Source organism: Magallana gigas, chromosome 6, assembly GCF_963853765.1.
Source record: "Magallana gigas chromosome 6, xbMagGiga1.1, whole genome shotgun sequence".
In the NCBI taxonomy this organism is placed as follows: domain Eukaryota; kingdom Metazoa; phylum Mollusca; class Bivalvia; order Ostreida; family Ostreidae; genus Magallana; species Magallana gigas.
Window position 1 is genome coordinate 10,453,012 of NC_088858.1, and position 23,640 is coordinate 10,476,651.

At 32.1% G+C, this 23,640-nt stretch overlaps 2 protein-coding genes across 4 annotated transcripts; both read left to right on the forward strand.

Moving 5' to 3' along the window:
* Positions 1-362: 362 nt before the first annotated feature.
* Positions 363-7,557, forward strand: LOC105322084 (calmodulin). 3 transcript variants are annotated; one of them, XM_066087465.1, is made up of 5 exons: positions 363-509; positions 5,371-5,395; positions 5,608-5,751; positions 6,514-6,753; positions 6,894-7,557. In XM_066087465.1, exons 1-5 carry the CDS (start codon positions 507-509, stop codon positions 6,962-6,964), a joined length of 483 nt encoding a protein of 160 aa, XP_065943537.1. In that variant the 5' UTR covers positions 363-506; the 3' UTR covers positions 6,965-7,557. The 3 variants fall into 3 exon arrangements, with proteins under 3 accessions (XP_065943537.1, XP_034324180.1, XP_011418916.1); XM_034468289.2 differs by having other exon boundaries at positions 365-509; positions 6,865-7,557; XM_011420614.4 differs by having other exon boundaries at positions 366-509; positions 7,465-7,557.
* A 7,249-nt stretch (positions 7,558-14,806) lies between these two features.
* On the forward strand, positions 14,807-23,023 carry LOC105319918 (uncharacterized). Its single transcript, XM_034468287.2, has 6 exons — positions 14,807-14,882; positions 15,038-15,218; positions 17,267-17,300; positions 18,031-18,174; positions 18,952-19,197; positions 22,514-23,023. The coding sequence occupies exons 2-6, from the start codon at positions 15,216-15,218 to the stop codon at positions 22,543-22,545; spliced, it is 459 nt and encodes a 152-aa protein (XP_034324178.1). The 5' UTR covers positions 14,807-14,882; positions 15,038-15,215; the 3' UTR covers positions 22,546-23,023.
* Positions 23,024-23,640: the final 617 nt, after the last annotated feature.

Genomic DNA, 23,640 nt, shown 5'->3' on the forward strand with positions numbered 1-23,640 from the left:
TTTGTATCAAGATTAAGAAAGATATTCATATCTTAAATTTAAAATATTACAATTTTTTTTACAATAGTTTATGGTTTCAAAAATCATATTTGAATTTTCAAAGTAGATATGATGGTTTGTTTGTTGACAATCCACCCTCCTAGACCGTTCATGCGTTTTGGAAAACGGGTGGAAGAATTACCTTAACGAGTGCGCACTTGCTACATGTACATGTATTTATATAACATCAAAACAGACATATCCTCCCTACTGTCCTTACAGTAATCAGATATATACCATTAATTACGAAAAATAATTCAATATAGCCTGTGATTTGTTATGACCATGCAACAGGATGTAGCAAAGAGGTCAAAGGTCTGTACATGTGAACATGTAAATAGTGAACATCCTTAAACCCTCTGAATTACACATTGTGACAACAAGGATGACATTACCGACATAGCTCGGTGAATTAAGGAGAGACAGTCTTGTTACATATAGCACGTTTGACAAGTTTACTACATAGAATGGTAAGTATTTAACTTCTCAGAGAAGAAGAATAATATAAGCAGCCATGTTTGTTAATTTGTTTTCCTCACTATTTATTTTGTCTCCTTGCCAACAAGCGTAGGTGAGTATGATTAACAAGATTAATTGAAGATTAGTCATTAAAGCTGCAAATAACAGTCTTAAATGAGCTAGACACTTCCTCATATGATAGTTAAAATACGATATGAATGTAAGTTATGTTTTAAATTTGACACTTTTCGACAGATGTCACAAAAATCTATATCTTCTCAAATTTCTATCATTGTTTTTCTTTAACGTTAAGGATTTGCTGAATTACTTGAATCGAACCTGCAACTCTTATTAGAGAGATGCAGAGTTCACACCTCTATACTTTACGGGAATTTAAGCATTTCGCTCGTAAACATTATTATGTACCCTTTCCTGAGGGTTTAAGATTTTCAGGGTCAGCTGCTAGTGGTTAAAGTTGATACTACAACCACTTTGAAAATAAAGTGATGGTATCATCTCTTGTTAAGGATATCTGGGTTCTTCTGTTTGTACACTATTTACATATCGTCATAAACACACGTCCGTCTCACGGCTTCGGACCGTTGAGCAACATATTGCTCCTCTATAGTTGTCATGGATACTCCATACACTACTCCCACTGGTTTCTTACAGGGACATGATCCTATTTTGGTCAAATTCAAATTTAATATTTTTATCATTTACAATGCTTTAGGATTGTATTTCTAATGATCGAGTGAAGTTTTCAGAGTCAGACTTAGAGTTATGAGCAAGATACAAAACGCACTACTCTTTGTCATGTAAATAAGACTCGTGCCCTGTTTTTGTTTACAGAGGTGCAATATACCAGTAAAAAATCTTTTTCAAGCAGATTTGTCTATCCTCTTATTCATTTTAAGCATAAATGAATAGTTTTTAACGTTCAACACATTCATTTTAGGTCTAAAATTGGAATTGTCACTCTAACATTTAAAATGTAAACAAACAAAGCTTTGTTTACATAGCAAACATACAATAGCTAACATCCGTGCCATCGAGAGATATCAAAATAAGTTGTAGAACTTGCTTATCAATCCTTGTAAAATAAATAAAGTTCAGTTTAAAAAAAAGAACCGTAAGCTCTGTAACTAGCTTAAAACTCAACAAATTATACTCAAATTTTGGTTGCCTAATAAAAATGCCTTACTGAAGCATTGTAAACATTAAAATCAGAAAAATAATTTTTGACCAAAATCATAATTATACCCTTTTAAAAATTCAGTAAAGAAATAATAACAACTATTTATTGCTAACGCATATGCACTTAGTGATCAACAATTGCAACATTTTTCACTAGATGATCTGAATTTTCATATCCCCAAAATCGATAGAGTTTTGCGTTCTTATTAGGATATATTGAATATCATTATACTTGCATGTTAAATACTGAAATCTGATTGGTTTAGACGCAGTTGATAATCCGTCTATTACCCTCAGCGTTAGCAACACACTTAGCAACGGGTAACACAACGAATTGTTACATGCGCGTAATTTATGCGCGTACGGTTCGCAGTGGAATTCAAGTCATTTCTATATAAAAGCAGTGAAAAAAAATCTCTAAAATATAGACATTCAGTATAATAAAACAAATAGTACCTGTTTGGGAGGATAACAGTTGAAATTGACACCCCTCGAAAACCATTGTCAACCTCCGCTTCGCGTCGGTTGACAATGATTTCCTCGGGGTGTCAATTTCAACTGTTACCCTCCCAAACAGGCACTATTTATATAATGTTCATGGAAACGAAAGTTTTTAACAAGTCAATCAATCGTGATTTCAGATCTTAGTCATAAATGTTCACGTAAGGGGCTAAAACTGCTGTGTTGCGACACATCCTCTATATCCACCTTTATTTAAGGAGTGTTTTATGAGGAGGAGGGGGTATTCATACACATGTATCCTTTACTATTTTACTCTTTGAAAACTAATACATGTATAAGGCATTCTTAATTATATATAACATCAGTTAAGACTGTTGGGTATTATACTTATTTGGAAAACCACAACAATATGATCTTGTAATTGGTTGTAAAGTTTTAATCACTTTAGTTATTCATTAACACATGAAAAACGATAAGTCATCGTCGCAAATCACGACTTTGAATAAAGACTTTTCTATAAAAACAAAACAAAACATTCAAACATGAAATTAATATGCTGAACAGCAAAATGCGTCTTCGTTTGTAACAAAAGTTTATTGCACCCGGGCTTTAAAAAAAACAATCAAAACCAAAAAAACAAAACAAAACCAAAAAAGGACAAAAAAGGCCAAAAACAAGTCTACTCTACAACACCGGTATTATTTTATTTCAAAGGTGGTTTCAGTGCTCTATAACAACTTCTACTTTCCGAGGGTTTGGGCAATAGTAGCCATACCTCTCCAATTCTCAGTTTATGAAGCTAATATTGAAGAAAAAAGGGAAATCGTGCGAGTATACCTGTCTTATTTGCACAAATCCTGTTTAGTTTGGCCTGACAGCATGATATCTATTATACGAGTGTCAATTAAAAAATACGAAGACAATTCGGCTGTCTATCATAAATTTTTCATAAAAGTCATAACTTACAGATTATGTTATGCAACAACACATTTTTTATTGATATACGAAGTTTCATTCCATTTAATGAAAAGGTATTTCAGTTAACCAATTTTAAAATCAACATGTTTTGTCTCCACGGCGCATGGTTACGTTGAAAACACTAAGTCAAGGTCACGCACGTACAGTTAACGGAAATTTCCAATCCTTATAATTTTCACCTTGAGTCCTTTGTGCTCTTCGCCATACAATTTAAATCGGCCCATTATCACTTGACGTCTAATTTGTTCACATTTTTTTCGAAAATCATAAGTTTGTTCCACGAGGTTATTTTTATTTTTTACCGCATGTCTCTTCGTTTACAGTAAGAAAATCCCTAAACGTCAAATGACGTTGTTTATTCTTTTGACAAAATATTTACAGATATTCTACTCTCTTCCGGTCTGTTTCATGTCCAAAATACAGTTACCACAACCCCCGCAAAATGTGTAAGATTAAACACAAATGTGAAAATAATTTTTTACTTTTTTTTTCGCCAATTAGCATTTTCACGGTTTTTATCGGCTTTTTTTTCGAGTTAAATCCTTACTGTTTATACTTTACGTTGCGCCTTGACGTCCGGCGACGTCAATGTTTTTAGTCAATTTTAAGGACGACTTAAGGTGGCTCTATACACCCACAGTTTATTTCAGTTTTCAATAGAAGACCACAAAACATATACTTATCAAATATCAAAATGATGATAGGGATACTATAGGTATTTTTAAAGAATTTTTTTATGTTTTTTTGAGTTTTTGTAAAATAATTTTAAAAAACTTAACTATTAACAAATTGAGAGAATTTTTTTTGTCAGATGATGTATATTTCCTTCGGACACCTAAAAAAAATACAACACTTCTTAACATTCAAAAATGTTATTATAGCAAATTGTTTTGGTATTTCCCCAAAACATAATTTTTCATATTTTCTTACTTTGTAGACAAATCATCTTAAAAAGCTGCTTGATGTTATAAGAAAATGTATTTCAATAAATGTGACATAAAAAATTGAATGAAATAATTGCAAAGAAACACAAAAAATATTTTAAATTTTATTTGGTATGAAAGTTCCTCAGATAAGAGTTATCCTTCCTAAGTCCCAAGGCCCAAACATCTTGGGGACTTTTCATTTCTGAGTTGAAGAAAATGTCCTAAATATCATGTTGGAGTAATAAATACATACATATTTCATTATAGGCCTATATAAGTGAATATATTCGCTTTAATGCAAAACTAAGTAAAAGAAATAAAGGGGAAAATCAACTAATAGGATTTATGTATCCCAACCTGAGAGAAATTCAAAGCCACCCTCGCATCCCCTTAAGGCGGTAAGGAACATCTGTCGATATTAATGTGGATTAAAGTGTATCATAATTGAAATACTTTCATCGGTTTAGAATTTTCTTTCACAGTATTCAACCAAAAAATACGTTTTATAAAATTTTGGAAAGTAAAAATTTTCTTGTCCTCAACGGGATTCGAACTCATGACCTCCGGATTTGTAGTGAACCCACTTCCCCACTGCGCTACGCTGTAAGACATCGGTAATGGGAAAGAAACTACTATTTTAAAAACTATAGTTTATTTTATTGTTTACTTCGATAAATAATACGACACAACGTGAAGGTGTCACATACCACATTACTTGTGAAGTAATGAATTTTCCAATTAAATTAAATTTATTCATTTAACAAATTTTCAAAAGAGCGGTCCCCATATAATTCGCCTCAGTTTAAATCAGCCAGTACCGGAATTGCATTCTTCCAGATTTACTTTTTTTGCGTACTGTGTCATCAAAAAGTGGTGTATAGAGCCACCTTAATATATTTAGTTACCAATATCTGTTCAACAAAACTAATATGTATCCCGACATTATTTGGTACAAAGAATATCATGACAATTCTTAATTTTAGGTTTCAATATTATTTGGTTTTAACCCAATTTATGGAGATATTACTTTCAACATACGGTAATATGGTTTATTGTTGTCAGAACACTAAGTTTGACCGTGCGCCGTGACCTCATTTTTGCAGGATTAGATTGTAAATAATTCTTAGAAATAAAGGAATATTAAACTTTTTATTTCAAATTGTTGAAAATAATTATTTAAATATGTCTACCAAATTTAGTAGATATATGACGTTAAATAACATAGCTAAGTTAAAATCTCTTCGTATTTTTGGATGGACCTTCGTATAATAGTTTTCTTTTTCAATGAATTTCAATTTTTTTCTTACAGGCTCGATCCGACGAAACACAGAAAGGTACAGTGACAAAATTAATGAACTGCATATTTTTATTATCTGTGAAATGCAAAATTAAAAAGGTGATTTTTTTTAAAGGTAAAAGAATGACTTTTAATTTTTACTTTGAATAACAACAAAATGTTGGAATTTTTATCGAAATGATTTTTCATAAAGGAATAAATGAAAGTTATCGAATATATTCAGAATTTGGTCTTATTTATACACTACAGTATGGAAGGAGGCGTTCAGTTCACAAGATGATGACAGTGACGGTTTAATCAGCGTCGGTAAATTGGAAACCTTGTTAAAAAGCATTGGTTGCAACCCATCAGAAGAAGATGTACAAAAAGTAATCAGCAAATCTAACAAAACAGGTAAGTCGTGGAATTGTGTGTTTACAAACATTTACATTTAATGCTAAAAATGGCTGTACAAAGCGTAGATACAATAAATAGCAAAAAGAAAATTAATACATTGTTACCTAGCTGTCTTACGCGCTAAATAAATTCTTTAGATAGGTTGAATACCCAAAATATTTACCTACTAAGGTTGTTACATTGCCAATTTTGCATTTACACTTGACCAGTACAATCAAAATTTACAAAAAAACAGTTTCTGCGAAAATGGTGGCCACTCAGGTAAAAGAAAAAAGCACACATCTTCTTCAATTTTTCCCAATTATTTATTTAATTATTTTATATCTGTTTAAAAAATCAGTTTGAAGGCGTAAATTAATGTCTTTCAGGCATGTAGAAATATGCCATATTCCTTTTTCTGTACAAATTCATTTCATACGTTTTATATAGACATGTAACTGCTACTGAAATAAAATACATTCCCAGCATCCATTTTAATTAAATAGCATGCTAATATTAATGAATTAAATTCAAAATTACCCATCAAAACCTAGAGAGAATCAACAACTAACAAGCCCAACAATTACTATAAATTTTCAATTCATTAATGACGGTGATATTAGGTTAATGATATTAATGATCCATGGCTTGTTATTTTTTGCAAACAACTAACATGCTAACCAGATGATGCACCCGGCTTATAACAATTCTGCTTTCATGGTTAAGCTTGATCAGTGTTGATTTTTTTTTAACTTTAAAAATTAGTTTTGTTTTTCATAGTTGATGATAAGATCGATTTTGACGAGTTTGCGTTGATGATGGACACTTACGAACAAATACAAGTAGAGGAAATGATGCTTCAAACCTTTCGAGTTGTGGATCAAGATGGTGATGGCTTTATTTCTGCCCAGGAGTTGCAGTCTGCAATGTCTGATATGGGAGAAAATGTAACAGAGGAGGAAGTCAAAACTATGATTGAATCGGCGGATCTCGATCTCGACGGACAAATTAACTTTAAAGGTAAGATTTCAAGCTAACACGACCTGTATGCTTATAAAAGCATACAGGAAATCAAATATTCGAGGGAAAAAATACTTTCATGTATTTACAGTATTTTTATGGTATGTGCAGTATTACAGGAGTGGAATTTTTCATACTAGTATCTAATATGAAAGGAAGAATATTTTTGGCAAGTAAGCGGAATTTTGAGACGGTTACACGACTTGAATGAACGGTTCGAAATGGACAGTATGTAAGGCACGGAGTAACGTGGTTCGGGGAGGGCGCTGCCACAATTTCGTATATTTATATTTTTTATATATTAAAAGTAAAAAGAAAATATACCAAGTTAGTATATTCATTGAAGAAGCAATCTTTACCATGATTACAACGGCTATAAAAATGAGGCTATTTTTTTTTTAATTCGTCTTAATACATGGGTACAGGTCTGTGGGTCTACCCCCCCCCCCCCCCCCCCCACTTATAAAAAACAACTCATTCACACTTGTTACAAAAAATATAAAAAGCGTTATGATAATGAGTTTCATCGCACTTGTTGTTTCTTTGGAAATAAACATTGTTGGATTTTTTAAAGTAAAGGGGCCAGATCCATTTCATACCATTGTTAAAACTCATACTGCGGGCGGAGGGTTCAGCAGCTGTTATTAAAATCTGTTTGTACCAATTTTCTGCCATCACACAAAACTTAATTATTGTTTCCTTTTTTTTCAGAGTTTTTACGAGTTATGTTATACAAAGTTTAGACGGATGGTTTTGCAAATACCGTAAAACTTTTCTAGGAAATAAAAACAACTGTGATAACAATTTTTGTCTTTTGTCTTTCCATGAATATGTAGTATATAGATACATGTATAGTACATGTACTTCCATATAGTACCTCCACAGCTGTGTTCCCCGATTGTACATGTATTTAAGCATTGAATCATTATTTTTTTAAAAATGTGGTCTCATAACTGCAACGGTGTGTGCATGCATACAAATTGAATAACGCGCGCTAGCGCGTTATGAAAATTTGTTTACACTCACCGTTGCAGTTATGAGACCACATCTTTAAAAAAATAATGATTTAAGGTAGCTCCATACTCGTAAAATTCTCTGAGGAAAGTTGAAAAACTGAACTGATTTCGACTTAATAGACTTAAATGTCATCAATTGTTAGAAAAAATATACAAAATGTATTTTTTGTTGTTAATAGTAAAATCTTGTAGGCAGAAATTTGTTTTTCTTCTTTAATTTTAATGTCAACTTTATCAGAAAACTAAAATTACAAAAATATTTTAAAATTAATCGTTGGAATAAGAAAAACTATAGCATTTAGACATACAACTGAGAGAAAAGTCAGAAAAAGAGTTATTTCCCCTTTGCATAGATAAAATATATAAAAATTTGGAAATTTAGTATAAAATTAAGTGCAAAAATATCTTAAACCTACCAATAATTCTAATAACATCCATGTGATTATATTCACATAAAATAAATAAAACTATCTTGCACAATTTTTAAAGAATTAAAAGTTTTACAAAAAAGTGTGAAGTCACAGAACACTGGATCTACTTTAATGTTTATATTTACGTTTTTAAAATGCATTCCCTTTCGGCAAATTATAATTTATTTTTAAAAACCTCTGCCTTATTCAACGTGTAATGCGCAATTTACGGAAGAGCTATTGGAACAGCCGATTTTTGGGGACAAAAATAGTGCACAGCGCTTTAAGTTCTAATAATAAAATATTGTTTTTCATTCTGTAATTTGATAAATACACCTTTGATCTACTATGAATTTAATCAATTGAATCTTTTTAACTGTTAAAAATATATATACATCAATGAAATATCAATCAGCGTAAGTATAACATCAGGTCGTGATTCGGTTTGAAGTCGCAAGGAGAGTCGGTCATGTTCTTCGAGAAATACTGAAGGAAGATTGAATGTATTCATACGCACCAGATTTGGTGATTGGGTCTTCTGTGTTATGCGTAAATATCATTCAAATCAATCAATGCAATTTAATAGGGGAAAAGAAAGTGAATGTAAATATATGTAGTTGATCACGGGTAACTTAGGAAATGAATACAAAAGTTGTAGTTTTTTATAATAATCTTAGAATCATTTTGTAAAAAAAAAAAAAATTCTTGTCATCCTGTCCTTTTATTTCGTTTTTTTTAGTTGAAAATCGAAATGGAAAATTCTATTAAATGAAAACATATATAATACATTTGATTTTTCTTCTTTTCTCTCAATCAGATATAAGTTATCTTGTTCAATCTGGTATAATTATTACCGACGAATAAACATATTTTCAACTGGTGTGCCTTTACATATTTTTTTTCAAAAAACTTTATTTTTCAATTAACACCACGTATGTAAAGGAAAGGCAGGGGGTCTCACAACTTCTAAACATTACCTTCTGGCGAGACATGTGCTAAAAACAATATTATCAGCTCGGAAAATGGTTTGATTGGTTTGAATAAGTAAACAACTAATTCTCATATCGAGGTTCACAGCAAAATCATATACTTATCTAATCACATTTTCTGCCGATTTGTTTATTCTGTTTTATTGTTGCGCAAAAAACATTCTAAAAATTATGCCCTTGCGACTACCTGTACGATCGACAAAAATCTCTAGCATTCTTCGCCCCCAGGGAGCATACTTGTAAACAAAGCTCCCAAATAAGGGTACTTATGCTTCCTTATTCTGTTTTCAGGTGCCTATTTGAACAAATTATCCCGGTCAGTTAACAATGATAATGTAGAAATTATGAAGCGACGGAGCGGAGTGGAACCAGGGGCAACTGAGTTCAAATCAGTCTACGTAATCAATTGCGTCATAAACTCTATAAAAAATTAATGTTAAATCTTGAAGTGATGAATTTAATGCGCAGTACACAATGTTTTTCCTAGGAAGAGCCAACTGCCATGTGTTTCGTGGCAAACTTTTGGATTTGGAAATATGTTTCAATTTAAACATACATTCCTTTAAAAAAATCTCGATGATTCTCAAAAGCAATTGTCGTAACAATCAGAGCAAAAAATCAATTCTAAAAGGCATATTACACGGAAACACACCGAGTGCGTTTCTCAGCATGCAGTACGAAATGACTGTCCTTGTTTGGCAAAACTCAATATTTGACGAAAGTACGTTCTGTCTGTCACAGCATTTGGAGAGACGAATACATGTATGTTCAAACTTTAAAAAGACTTCACTGGACACACTTTAAAGTGTCGACTTAAATAACAGTAACAATGCGTTTGCATGCGTTTTTAAACGAAAATCATGCGTGTTTTACCGCCTGTATTGGCCAATCGCTGCCGTTGACGTCCGTTTATGTTCTTTGGACCCGCTTCACAAACGGAAAACTACCGGGCGTGAAAAGGAAAAGTGGACTGACTTTGATGTGGCCGACACACAGCCGTTTGTAGAGTTAGGAATCTTGGGGGTTATCAGTTTCTTTGTGTTACATATTCGTTTTCAAAATTGTTCGTTGTCATTTATTCGAACGGTCAGGTCCGTTCTTAGTGTAAAGCGTTTGCAGAAATCAAACGTACTTTATCCGTTTTATGCGCTCCTGTACAGTAATCTTTAGGACCTTCACCAGTGGTAGGGCCATTGTTCACAAGACCGGTACGGTGGCATTAGATACAGCCACAATAGTAAAATTCACCATAACCGTTAGCTAAGCCATGGACAATTATCATCTTGATGGCTAATTGAATATATTTAAAAAGTTGGAATATAGTATAATACATAATATGTACATGCCATGGTGTAATGTAGAAGCGTGTCCAAAACATGTGTGGGTATTTCATCTTTTGATCACAAGAAATAAATTATCACAGGAAAAACCACATGGTGTGAAAAATATATATACTCGTAGGTGGTTTTGAACAAATAGCTTCTATAAATGTTATCAAATTGATTGATTTTCTATATCTTTACATTGCAAAAGGCCCATGGGGCACATCGCTCACATGAGCAACGATGTCTTGTTGCTCCAAGTATATTACTGCAGGTACATGTAGCTGGTACATGTAGCTTCACTGTGTTAATTACAATGAAATGACATTCCATATGGTGATGGTATAAAATTCTACAAGTTTTCTTAATTAGTTTATTTTTTCACCTAATTTATTTGAAAAATAAACCTTATTTAACAATATTATTCTATGTAAAATTTGAACACCCCTTTGTGGCTCCTTTCTGACATTCGGAAACTATTGTTTGAATGAATATAAAAATTCTGGAATTATGATGTGACTCGATGAAAATTCTGTATACTAATCTAATAAGATTGCTTATTTATGTATTTTAAATACAAATTGTGTCCTCTTTTTCATAATATGTCTTTTACTGCTGCATACTGAAGATTCCTAATTAATCGCGGGAAAATAATTTCTACATAAAATTGCGTAATATAAAGAAGCAATCATCGCGGACTTTAAAATTTCGCTTTATTTTTTCAAAGTTGTTATATAATAATTGCCCACTATCCCGTCAGATTGTGGTGACCATTCATGTACATGTGAGTGGGTATCGTGTAAACTAATCTAAAATATCCTCATACAAGTTTCCTTTTGCACATTAACTGTATAGATTCAAAAAGGAAAAATTAGAACTCACATAAACACACTCGAAATTAAGACTATCTTCTCTAACTCTATGTTTAAGCAAGGATATTTTAATCATCCTCACATTTACTTCGACTGATATTAATTTCATACAGGAAAAGCTACTAGCTATTTGCTTAATAGATTTTTCTGCATACTAGTAATCCAAAATAAGTAATCTTAAATTTACTGATTATCAGGAAGCTTATGATTAGTTTCTGAAAAGGCTATCGGGTTCTTGAGAAAAATATTCTTAAAATAATCCATCTTATCTTCTCTCTATCCGAAAAATCTCCCCTTTAAGGGGGCATTTGTGTAAACTTGAAACCCATTCACCCAAGTTTGCATTGTGCTATGTTTGTTTTGTTTGAAGTTGGCCAAGTGGTTCTGGAGAAGAATATGAAAATGTACGATAACCACAAACGAAAACGAGACAAAAACAAAAGACAACATATAATTTTTGACTAGAAAAGCTCACTTGAGCTTTGGCTCACGTAATCTAAAACGATGTTAAAAATGTTGAAAATTGTGATTTCTGGCTGAAATAAAACTGCGTTTACTATATATATAGCAGTAACTATGCATCTTTATGTGTTTCCAGCAAATCTCATGCGTGTTTTTGTCCTGTATTTGGCCAGTCTGCTTCCGTTGACGTCCGATGTTACAAAACACGTCGGACTGGCTTTGATGTGACCAATACTGAGCTGACTGTCTACTGTTAGAATAGAGTTTTGTAACAGTTCGTCACTTGAACGTGAGGCATGTTAGGTGATCGCTCATAGTGCCCTTCTGACATAATTTAATATAAACAATTAAATATACATCATGACTTTTTAAAGTAGTCATAATGCAATTTTCATTGTTGAAATCAAAATATGTCGTCATAATGCACATTTTGATTGTTAAAATTAAAATATGTCATCATAATGCATCTTTTAATTGTTAAAATAAAAAATATGTCTGATGGACACTACTTCAGAACGTTTGCAATAGTCAATTGGTTGCTATCAATTTTATACGCTTCAACTCGGTGATCTCAGAAAACTCCATCAGCAGTGGGGTTGACATTCAACAGATTACGTTCTGACGCCATTTTGTTGATTCGATTGAAGAGCTTTAAGGTTATATGATACAACGTAATTTGGGCATCAGAGATAGGCAGGTAGAAGCATGTCCAACAAATAGAATAGTGTTGTGTGGGTAGTTCCTTTCTTAATCACCTGTAACAAATTATCACAAATTATCACAGGAAAAACATCATGAGAAGGCAAATAGCGAAATTAAAATGGATTGGTTTATACCAGTTTATATGACGAGAGGCCTACCGGCCACATCGCTCACCTAAGCCGCAATGTCCATTTGTCCCAAGTAAATTACTGCAAGTAGTTGATAACTTGTTTTGATAACTGTTTTAAATCCGATAAGTTGGCATGTCAAACGGTGATGGTATGAATTCTATAAGTTTCATTTAGTAGCTAATGATTTTAGATAAATTCAAATATTTAAAGCATATTTGTTACTTTATTTTTTAAATGTAAATTTGGAATCCCCCCCCCCCCCCTTTTCCTCATTGTAGACCCTCTCTGATATTTTCTGCAGTAACTAGGGTCATATTTGTTTTACAAGTTAAAGCCTACATTTTCTTGAGAAAAACAATATTTCTGTCATAAAATTGGCTTCCCCTCTCAGATTGTGATCACAAGAAGTTATCTTATGAACAAATCTAAAACATCCTCATATTAGCCCCCTTTCAGGTTAGTTTTACAAATTAAAAGATTTCATTTACTCAACACAACATGTTTTAAATGTAAAATTGAAAATGAATCATCCCCCGCCCCCACAAGGTTCAAGATTTGAAGAATTTTTATAATCTCCACTTGTACACATAATTTAATATCGTTCCATTCGCATCATCTCCAAAGAATTTTTTTCTATGTAAATGCAGAAACCAATCTTCCCCATCCGGAACAAAATCTCTTCTCTTTAAGCGCAGTATTAAACCATTAATAAATTTGAAACATCCTCATATTTATTCGACTTAATAGTTTTTTATTACTTGATAGCTTGATAGAGAGAGAGAGAGCGAGAGAGAGAGACAGAGAGAGAGAGAGAGAGGAATTTTTTCTTTCTTTTTTGTTGTAAAATTCCAAAAAAGAAGGCTGGAAAACAGACAAAAAATTGTGAAATTTCGCTTTGAGAAAAGAAAATCCAAAATCTACAATTTAAAAAAAAAATCTTATTCCCTTATTTATATTGAGTATCATATATCATATACACAAACACTTATTTGCATGTTACAGAAAAAAACATTATTTCTTCCATCAAATGGAAATGTATCGCCCTGATTTTGAATAGACAATGAATAATATTATTTAGTATATCTAATAGTTTATGTTTTTCTTGTATTTTAAAAACAAGATTGTGGAGGTAGTTCAATATTGAATGTATTGTGCGGCCTCGGGTTTAGAACAAAAGTCTCAATGTGAAATGTCCTGGTGTAGATTTTACGTTTATACCTACCCAGTAACTATTGAAGCACATTCACCTCCTTAACCATGTTAATTTAAGTATATGAAGAAACCATTAAACATCAATTGATAAATCCATGAGAAAAAGTTGCCAATTCTGATTCCAACATGGAGAAAACATTATCATTAATGACCACATGTCAACTGTATGCTGGTTTAATTTAACAAACAACTTATTCGCATATCGAGGCCCATAGCGAAACCATATACTTTTCTCATCACAATTTCCGCCGATTTTTGTATTCTGTTTTATAGCAGTGCTGATTGTGCCGATCAATACTCTAAAGATTCAATCACCAGCGAGTGTGGTATACAGAATACAATCTATGAAGCGGCAGTTAACAGTGATGGGGGAATTTGATTTAAACGCCTTGGTCATATTCTCATAATTTGGGTGTTTATGGCGAATAATCGATATATTCCTAACAAAGATTAATGCCGAATCGTGCTGTTGTAGTGTAGGCTATTTTGGAAATTACAATTTAGGCTAAATTCCATTGTATTCTTCTTTTACATTTTGGAAGTGTTTATAAGTTTTTTGTTTTCTATCTTAAAAATTCGAAAGTTTTCTTTTGTTTTGTATCTTAACTGAAAAATTTACATCTGCTTTTATTTTGAAAATAAACATTTAAGAAAACTTTAACCATATTCTTAAAAATTTAAATCTCACAACATAAATAAAACGACATTTAAAAATGCATTTTTTTCGTTTCGTTCAAAATTTTTTGGCATACAATAAAGGTTTTGACGTAAGATATTGAACACTGTAAAATTCACCACTTGAAATGTGCACCTCAAACGATACAGCAAAATTATATTAAGTATAATTCTTTAAGAAGAAATCAAGTCGAAAAACATAAGTGCAGGCGTGTAACAAAAAGAAGAATAGTATGTTTATCCAATTATCTGGAGCGAGGTGCAGAGCTGTCTAAAAATACACACCGGGCAACAAGACAGTTAAGCCGCATCTCTGGGGGAGGTGAAACAGAATTTACGTGAGTACGCTGCGACTAATCGTGATAGGATAATTCATTTTAAAGAGTCATCAAAAAAATCCTACGATATTTAGAGTATAAATGACAGTCATCCTATACGGGCTGCTATATCATTACTTTGTTAATAACATAAGTGGAGAAAAAAATCTGTCTAGGCGTCCAGGCGTAGAAACCAATGACTGTACGGCGATGGTTGTGATAATCCCCCAGTGAGGAGAAACATCGGGCTATCGCGTCTCGATACACGGGGAAATTTGACCAGGATCACAGCTTGGAAGAATCTGTTGCGACAGGACTGGTGTAACTTCTGCCTGACAAATCTAATTCTGCAACATGGTAAGAAATTGTTAAGAATTTGTCATCAAGTTACATCCTCGTAAGATGTTTGTTTCTGTTTGTGTAATAATTTACCAAATCTGTATAAATTGTAGTAAGTGATACCAGATGGTTTTTTAATCAACCAATGTACATTCCTTTTTCTTGTTATACGATGCACTTGACATGCACCAATAATTCCCCCGTCCGTGTTTACTTGTACATGTATACCTGAGCGATACGTACATTATACATATTGTTCAGTTCTCGGACGTACTGGAGCCGAGGGAGAAAATAAGTATTTTGCCCTCTCCATGAAATAAGATATATCAATTAAATAGAAATACTGATTTATTAACTGCATGAATTTTTGAAACTATCTAAGTTCGCAGCTTCAATAAGGATGTACTTGGTATAACTGATCAAAACTTCCGCTTAATCATTACGAAGACGGAATCAATATTTCGGAGAACAACCATTGTTGACCAGAGTAAGAAATCTCGCCGCAAGAGAAGTTGTTCGAGATCGTAATAGATACTACAAATTAGTCGACGTGATAACATGTGGGATGAATTCTGTTGGATGAGGAATGAAATTTCGCTGTCAGTAGTAAACGGCCTTGATCTACTGCCGTCTCTATAGACTGTTTACATCACGACCAGTTATCTGTGGATTTCTCCGTTGATTTATATAATTAGGGATAATTAATGAATCTACAACAGATAATATTTCTTGAATTTAAGATGTATATTGCTTTAATTTTCGAAAAATATCGAAAAGCCTCAACATTTGTTAATCGAATACGTATAAAAAATATTTTTGAAATCGGGAACGATGATGTCGAGTTGCCTTGTGGGCGAGTTGGCTTGGAGGCGAATTGTCCAGCATATTCTCTCTCTCTGAGTTCAGAAAGTTTACGATAATTTATAGAGAAGTTCATTCTATCAATGAATTTATGATGGAAGAGAAATTAAATATTTCTCTCCAAAGATTTTCCTCTTTTGCAATTATTGTACAAGAAGTAGCTGTAGAGCTATTTTTTAAAATCTTGAATCTGATTTGTGAAATTCTAATGCTTTATCATTACTGGTTGCTTGTTTATCAATGAATTTATGATGGAAGAGAAATTAAATATTTCTCTCCAAAGATTTTCCTCTTTTGCAATTATTGTACAAGAAGTAGCTGTAGAGCTATTTTTTAAAATCTTGAATCTGATTTGTGAAATTCTAATGCTTTATCATTACTGGTTGCTTGTTTGTAAAGCTGTTTACATATTTAGGCCATTTAGCTTTATAAATGAAAGATTGATTTGATATGAATCAAAACATTGGAAAGTGTGTAATCTACAAATTTTGATATCATGGACATTTCTTTTCTTAGTTACAGATATGCATATACATGTGAACAATAACTTCATTTATTATTTTAATGGCTTAAGTTTGGTAATAATTTCTGATACCATCAAAGTCGCCTACTTGCATCATTATTTTAGGGATGTAAAATGTAGTGACGGGAGGTGGAACTACTCTCTCTTATTCTCAAAAACCATATTAGTAACTTTTACTTATCATTTGAACATCTAAAAAATTGAAGAGGAGTGAAATGCAATTTTTATCAAGCCCACCTCGAATAAGGGGCTATGAAACCCGTTTCCTTGGTAACATATCGTTTTCATTAACAACCGACGGAACTCCGACAACACGCTGTGTGTGTAACAATCGCTGACAACATTACGCCGAGCTATCTCTAACCAGCTAAACGTATTATGTTGTAGGGGAAAATTGGTTGCATTTTTTGTTTTCATGCATGAGCTGTAGTGATGTTAAATGTATCAAATTTAACAATTACTCCAACTTTTGATTTCCTGATTCTTTGTTTTGCCCTTCTCTAAAGCATAAATAATAGGGAGGTAAGATTCACTTGATTTCTAAACATAGAAATATGCATTGCGGTAAGACCGCTGGCCACTATCTATACATTATTATACAAATCATTAATTCCTAAGAAGTTATGAAATGTGCTCAAAATTAACCTTAGTAATACCTCGTTACTGTTAATTTTATTTACAGTCTTTAAACGACGTACCAGAAGAGACGCTAAAAGGTATGATAATTAATTATCTAAATTTTCACAAGTCACAATTTTGTCAACAAGCAGGTGGCAATAATTAATCAAAGTACTGAAGTACTGACGGGAGTTGATTTTATCGATTATCATTTATTTTAATGGCAATTAGTTTCTAGTTTGTATTTGAATTACGCACTTTTTTATAATATGAACTTTTAGACTTTTCCGACAAGAATTTCGAGACCCCATATGAATCATGTTTTGTAATATAATTTATTTCAATCTTTGATATTTCTTATTAAACAGTGAACGCAACGCAATTTACAGCTTAGTTCGTAAGCACATGAACACATTTTCAATACTCCGACGCCAACTTTCAATTGGTAGATGGTAATTAAATGTTCGAAATTTACAAAAAGTAATAACATCTTTTTTAATAATGTATTGATATAATTTTCAAATTTAGATTCTTCCTTGTAAATTCTTTTATTTAAGACGTTAGATGACGATTAAAAAATAGATTGCCAAAAGGGGAAATAAATACCGAATGTAAATATATTACTGGTATATATTTATAGGACAATTTTTTTTTATTCATAGCGAGCGGGGTTCTATTGACCTCGAGCTCATTGTTATTTTTGAGGTTTTTAAAAAAAAAATAAATAACGTCTTTTAAGATCAATAGTGAATCATAGGAAAACAGGATACAAGAATTTCATACAAAGTAATTAAATCTGTATCATACTAGCAATCCTTTTTTTCAAAGACTGGAGGGAGGCGTTCAGTATGTTTGATAAGAATGGTGACGATTTAATAAGTGCTGGGGAGCTGGGAACCGTCATGAGGAACCTAGGTTTGAATCCCACCGAGGAAGATGTTAAGAAAATGATCAGTGATGTGGACAAAGACGGTAAGAGGCGGATCCTCTATTTCTTCTTGTTTCCGGAGGTGACTGGGATGAGGTTTGAGGGCAGATGCTTTATTTATTTCTTTCACGGGCAAAATAAATAAACATCAATATTATTATTATCAATATTAACATCTGAATTTATAAATGCGCCGATCTGATATCTCTTTTAAGCTTTTGGCTGCACATTTTCACATTATTTTACAAAATATTCATTCAACAAACCATATCAGAGCGGGGGAAGGGGGGGGGGGGGCTGGGGGGAGACAACAGTATTCCTCAGCAAATTGTTATAGGTCAAAATTGTGCTAACTAGATTTCACGCAAAATGAAATCCAACCGCCATATCAAGCTTCAACAGCATCATTTACATTTAGCCATATAACACCGTCATTCAGAAAGAGGTTACATTAGGTGTTTGTTTTGTTATTTTTGGGGGGATGGGTGGGGTTGAGGGGGTTCTCTGCTGCATTCGGCCGATGGCCAAAAATAAATGATGTCATGATGTATACTAGATAAAAATTTCCGGAAAAATGCATACATTTATTAGAATTTTGATTACACTATTTTATTCTTAATGAAGGCATTTGCATGTAAGGGATACATTTGGTTATCCTAATTGAAATTCAAAACTTTATACATGATATTTACATCCAAGTTGATTATTATCTTGTTCATTTAAGACAGAGAAAATGAAAGTAATGATAGTTTTATCTTCATAACCGGTTCATTCTATTGGGACGTCAATGTTTCACGGTTTAAATCATATTTTTACCACAGCTAATGGATTTGTTGACTTCAACGAGTTTGTGTCGATGATGCTGAAGTTTCAAGAGAGACCAGTTGACCCCGAAGAGCAGTACCTAGAGGCGTTCCGAGTGTTCGACCAGGACGGTAATGGGTTTATCAGCCCCACGGAACTCCAGTCTGTAATGACTAGTCTGGGGGAGACGCTGTCAGAGGAAGAGATCAAGGACATGATTCAGGAGGCGGACATGGACCGGGACGGACAAGTTAATTATACAGGTAATGAATCAATTACAGGTGAAGAACTCAACTTTACAGGTAAATATGTCAACTATACAGGTAAATATGTCAACTATACAGGAAAATATGTCAACTATACAGTTATACATGTACAAGCCAACTATAATACATATAAATATGTCAACTATACAGGTAAATATGTCAACTACACAAATCAACTATACAGGTAAATAAGTCAACTATACAGGTAAATATGTCAACTATACAGGTAAATAAGTCAACTATACAGGAAAATATGTCAACTATACAGTTATACATGTACAAGCCAACTATTATACAGGTAAATAAGTCAACTTTAAATGTATAGAAATCAACTATACATATAAATTAATCAACTATACAAGTTAATAATTCAACTATACAGGTAAATGAATCATCAATACAGGTATACAAGTCAACTATACAGATATATAGGTAAGGAGTATATCATTATTGAAAAGTATACACGTACAGTAAAAAAAACGGATATGGAGGGTAGTGATTTAAGTTAGATGTATAATTGCACAAACAGTGTTCAATTTTTGGGGGCAAATTTCCCTTCTGTCTTTCAAGAACGTGAAACTTTTGTTCCTTTTTATAGTAAAGACCTGAAATTTGGACATACCTATTACAAGTAAAGTATTCAGACTTTATTTTCAGTTGCCAGTTATAATATATTTCTGTGACATTAAGTTACAAAAAGGTATTCTGTATAAATAGAAGTACAAACATTTGAAATATATTAAATGTTAGTTACTGGAAATGCAAAAAATTAATTCTAACCATGAATAGTTCAGTTTACACTTAACTGAAAAGAGATTAAAGTGGTAGGTTTGAGGCGATGTGAGCAAAACTTGGGAGGTCAGATTTTTTCATAATTTAAAAATAACACATTTTTCATTTCAAAGAACGAAATGTTTATTTTTCAGATAATTAAATTGTTTGACTAAGTTGAAAAGTTTGACTTACATATTTTGTACTTTTTGCTATTAGGTCGTTGGTCTAAATAAGCTTAAGTTTCTACAATTGACGTTCGTTGAATATAATTCACCTGTAGTGATAACTACAGAAGCCTGTTGGTGCCACATAAGATACTCAGTGAAGGTCACTCAGTGGAAAATTTTCACTTTATATATTTATCACTGTTGCTTTTATATATCACAGTACTGTTTATATATACACGACCTAGCTTTATATATATGCACAATTCTTTATATATATTGGTAATTCCTTTATATCTAAAGCTGCTCATTTTTATATATTCGAGTTTATCTTATATATATGTGTGTTTTTTTATATATACAATGAGTTTTTCTTATATCGACTTTTCTTTTTATATATCTTATGTGGCACTAACAGGCTTCCGTAGATAACGACCTAAAAGTCATGCATTTATATAAGAGCAAATATGCTATCAGTATTTTCATTTAACTCAAATCAATTAACCGACTGGGGGGGACTTAGTATTTATCAACCTGCCTCACTAATTGGCTATTCCGCATTATATCTTGGATTTAAATTGAGATTAGATAAATTTGCATTTGGTAAGTGGTAAGTGGTTGATAGTTTTGTTTTTAAAATAGTAGGTTCTTTTTAAAATAAAATAATGCCAATAATATATTGGTTTGAATTTATATAAATTTGAACAAATTGCAAAGTGGAACAGATGAAGTTCTACAAAAGTAAATATCTTTACAATTTCCTTCTCGACAACTACAATCTAAAAAAAAAGTTAACATGTGCCCATCCTTTAAAGTATAGATTCTACAATGTTCAAACTGAACCCGGACCAACACTGGGGCTCCAGAAAAAGATTAACGTTAATCAAAGAAATATAATGGGGAGCATTTCTTTAAAATTCGTTCTTAAAATCTTTGATGATGTAATTAGTGACATCATGTTGTTAAAGAGTAGGTACAAACTTTTTAAAAGCCTAGACCAATCAACAATTGATACTTCAGAAGAGATACAAAGTTCAAGAAAAGAATGTAGATTGGGGATTTTTGAGAGACCTTTTTAAAAGTTACAATTCATCATATTCAAAATTTTAGATGAAAGTGTTTAATTTAAATTGGTCAAACCTTCAAACAGTCACTCTCGGGCCAATACAGGGCTTCCAAGGGAGATGCAAAGTCTAGCTTGTTCAAACTGAATAGGAATAAAAAAAAAAAAGGTGTTATTTTTGGAATAAAGAATCATTCAATGAGTATTATGAAATGATCAAATATGGTCGGGAGGATCAAATCCAGTAAAGCCCAGAGAGCTTTCTTATAGTTTTGATCTCGCCCGACCGTATTTGATCACCTCATAATAATCAAGAATGATCCCTTATAACCTCTAGATCTATTAAAATAAAATTCATCAATTGTATGATTATACATATTGAAATTATCATTGATGAAATGTATTGGACTATAAATTACAAAATCGATTCGTAGTTTTATCTCAGACACTGGAAAATGTTAATATCTTTTAAATTAATTGAGAATAATGATCCATCGATCCTTACTCTTCTCTGAGGATAGCAAAGTTTAAAAAAAAATCATATGGAAATTTTTTAATTTTACTTCTCATTAACTACAATGCTTTATTTTTTTATATTGCTCGGCAAACATATTAATGTTTTGATTATTCAGACCTTTTAAAAAACAAGTGGGACTACAGAAAGTATGCAAGTTCAACATAGGAATTTACATTGAAAACTATTAATCCCTTCTCTGCTATTAATCACTTCTCCTCTGTGAGGGGTACAGAGTTTTACTTGTGAACCTTTAAAGAACCACATTACTGCGACTTCTGATACCGCTTCATAAGCATATTGATATATCGTTCATTCCAATATTCATGAACAAGTTTTATTCTGCTACAATTTGTGATGATGATGTGGCCATTGTTAAATTTTTCATATTGTTATGCAGATTCAAAATATAAGTTTTTAGTTTCAAATTTGTTGAATCATGATGGGGCCCTGGGTAGGGTGGAAGTGTTGACATAAGACTATTAATGGAAATATCTTTAAAAGTCTTTATGTCTTATGCAGTCAGTCTGAAATTAAAAGTGTTATTTAATATAAAAACTTATCAAAAGCTCACCAAAAGCAATTCCTTGGTAAATGAGGCTAGATTATCTTTGATGATGAGCCGCAAAGTTCATTAAGTATTTAAAAGAAAGGAGCTAGACTGTGTCGGAAACCTTCTACATTTGAATATATCTCTAGGAGATTTTAATAGCGTATTTGATTTAACTTTATTTATATTGTTTTTTCTTTGTCTTTCAAATTGATTGTTCTAACAAGTTTTTTTTTCATTTATTTCAGAATTTGTGAAAGTGATGATCAACAAACTATAAACTATAACGCAGCTGATTTGTTTTCTAAAGCATTCCTCAAGTGTATTGGATATGAATTTGTTTTCATTCCACAAGCCCCTTTAAATGAGATTTTTATCTAATGATTTTTGTCTGTAATTTGCATATATGTCGAAGAATTCCGTATGGTTTGATGTGAAATATGCTCAAATTTCATACATTTGATAATTATTACATTTGATTAAAACACTTAATATTGTAACTTCAACAATCCATAAGTAAAAAAAATCAGCATTTAAGTTAAACTGTATAATGTTGATTAAACGTAAATGTACTTGTCCCGATTCACAAGAGTGACTAATTATTTTTAATAATGTAAGAACCGCACCGTGTATCGGTTAGTTTAATTCTTATTGTAAAGTATTTTAATTTTGTTTATTCTTTACTCATGAAATATTGAATGTAATGTGTTTCATACAGCAATAATTACATGTACAAGTAAATAAACGTGGAACTTGTAGATTGGTTGTTGCATTTATGTATTTATTCTTACAATTTACTGATTGTTTCTAGAATTATTAATTAAATTGTCATAAGGGTTTATAGATATTTGGACAAGTTTCTTTTTTTTCAAGGATTTTTACTTCTGATTTATATGCACGCTTGACTTCACCAAAATCAGTATACATTTTAAACAGCTGAGGATTTTTAAAGGCATTTCGATAATCTAAATCCGGAAAAATCGTACCGAACCTATTTGAAATCAAAGGGAGGAGACATTTACCGGATAGAATTTACGTGACTATTTGAAATAATTTATTACATACGTGTGTTCACGCAGGTAATAGCTCTCGCTTGCTATAGGAACGTTTTTGAATATTCATACATTTTTAAGTACCAGCCTAATGTTGTACAACATTTTCATCGGAGTTTTCTAAATGCGTCTTTTGTCTTTACCACAAGTTTGAACAGGGTAATGATAACAGTAAACAAACGCTTTGAAACGATTGCCCGTCCTCGATTTACTATTTTAATTTACGAATGTCGGCTGACCCCTACTTTATTGTAAACCTTGGTGCTTTTTATATACACTAAAGTAAGCGCTAAAACCAGTTGATTCTTAAGGTTTAAATATCA

What these genes read in the sequence shown, in the direction of transcription:
- LOC105322084 (XM_066087465.1), top strand. An exon ending in ATCCGACGAAACACAGAAAG is followed by an intron (nt 5,396 to 5,607) that starts GTACAGTGACAA and finishes TATACACTACAG; the next exon opens with TATGGAAGGAGGCGTTCAGT. An exon ending in CGGACAAATTAACTTTAAAG is followed by an intron (nt 6,754 to 6,893) that starts GTAAGATTTCAA and finishes TTTTCATACTAG; the next exon opens with TATCTAATATGAAAGGAAGA.
- LOC105319918 (XM_034468287.2), top strand. An exon ending in CAGTGATGTGGACAAAGACG is followed by an intron (nt 18,175 to 18,951) that starts GTAAGAGGCGGA and finishes TTTTTACCACAG; the next exon opens with CTAATGGATTTGTTGACTTC. An exon ending in CGGACAAGTTAATTATACAG is followed by an intron (nt 19,198 to 22,513) that starts GTAATGAATCAA and finishes CATTTATTTCAG; the next exon opens with AATTTGTGAAAGTGATGATC.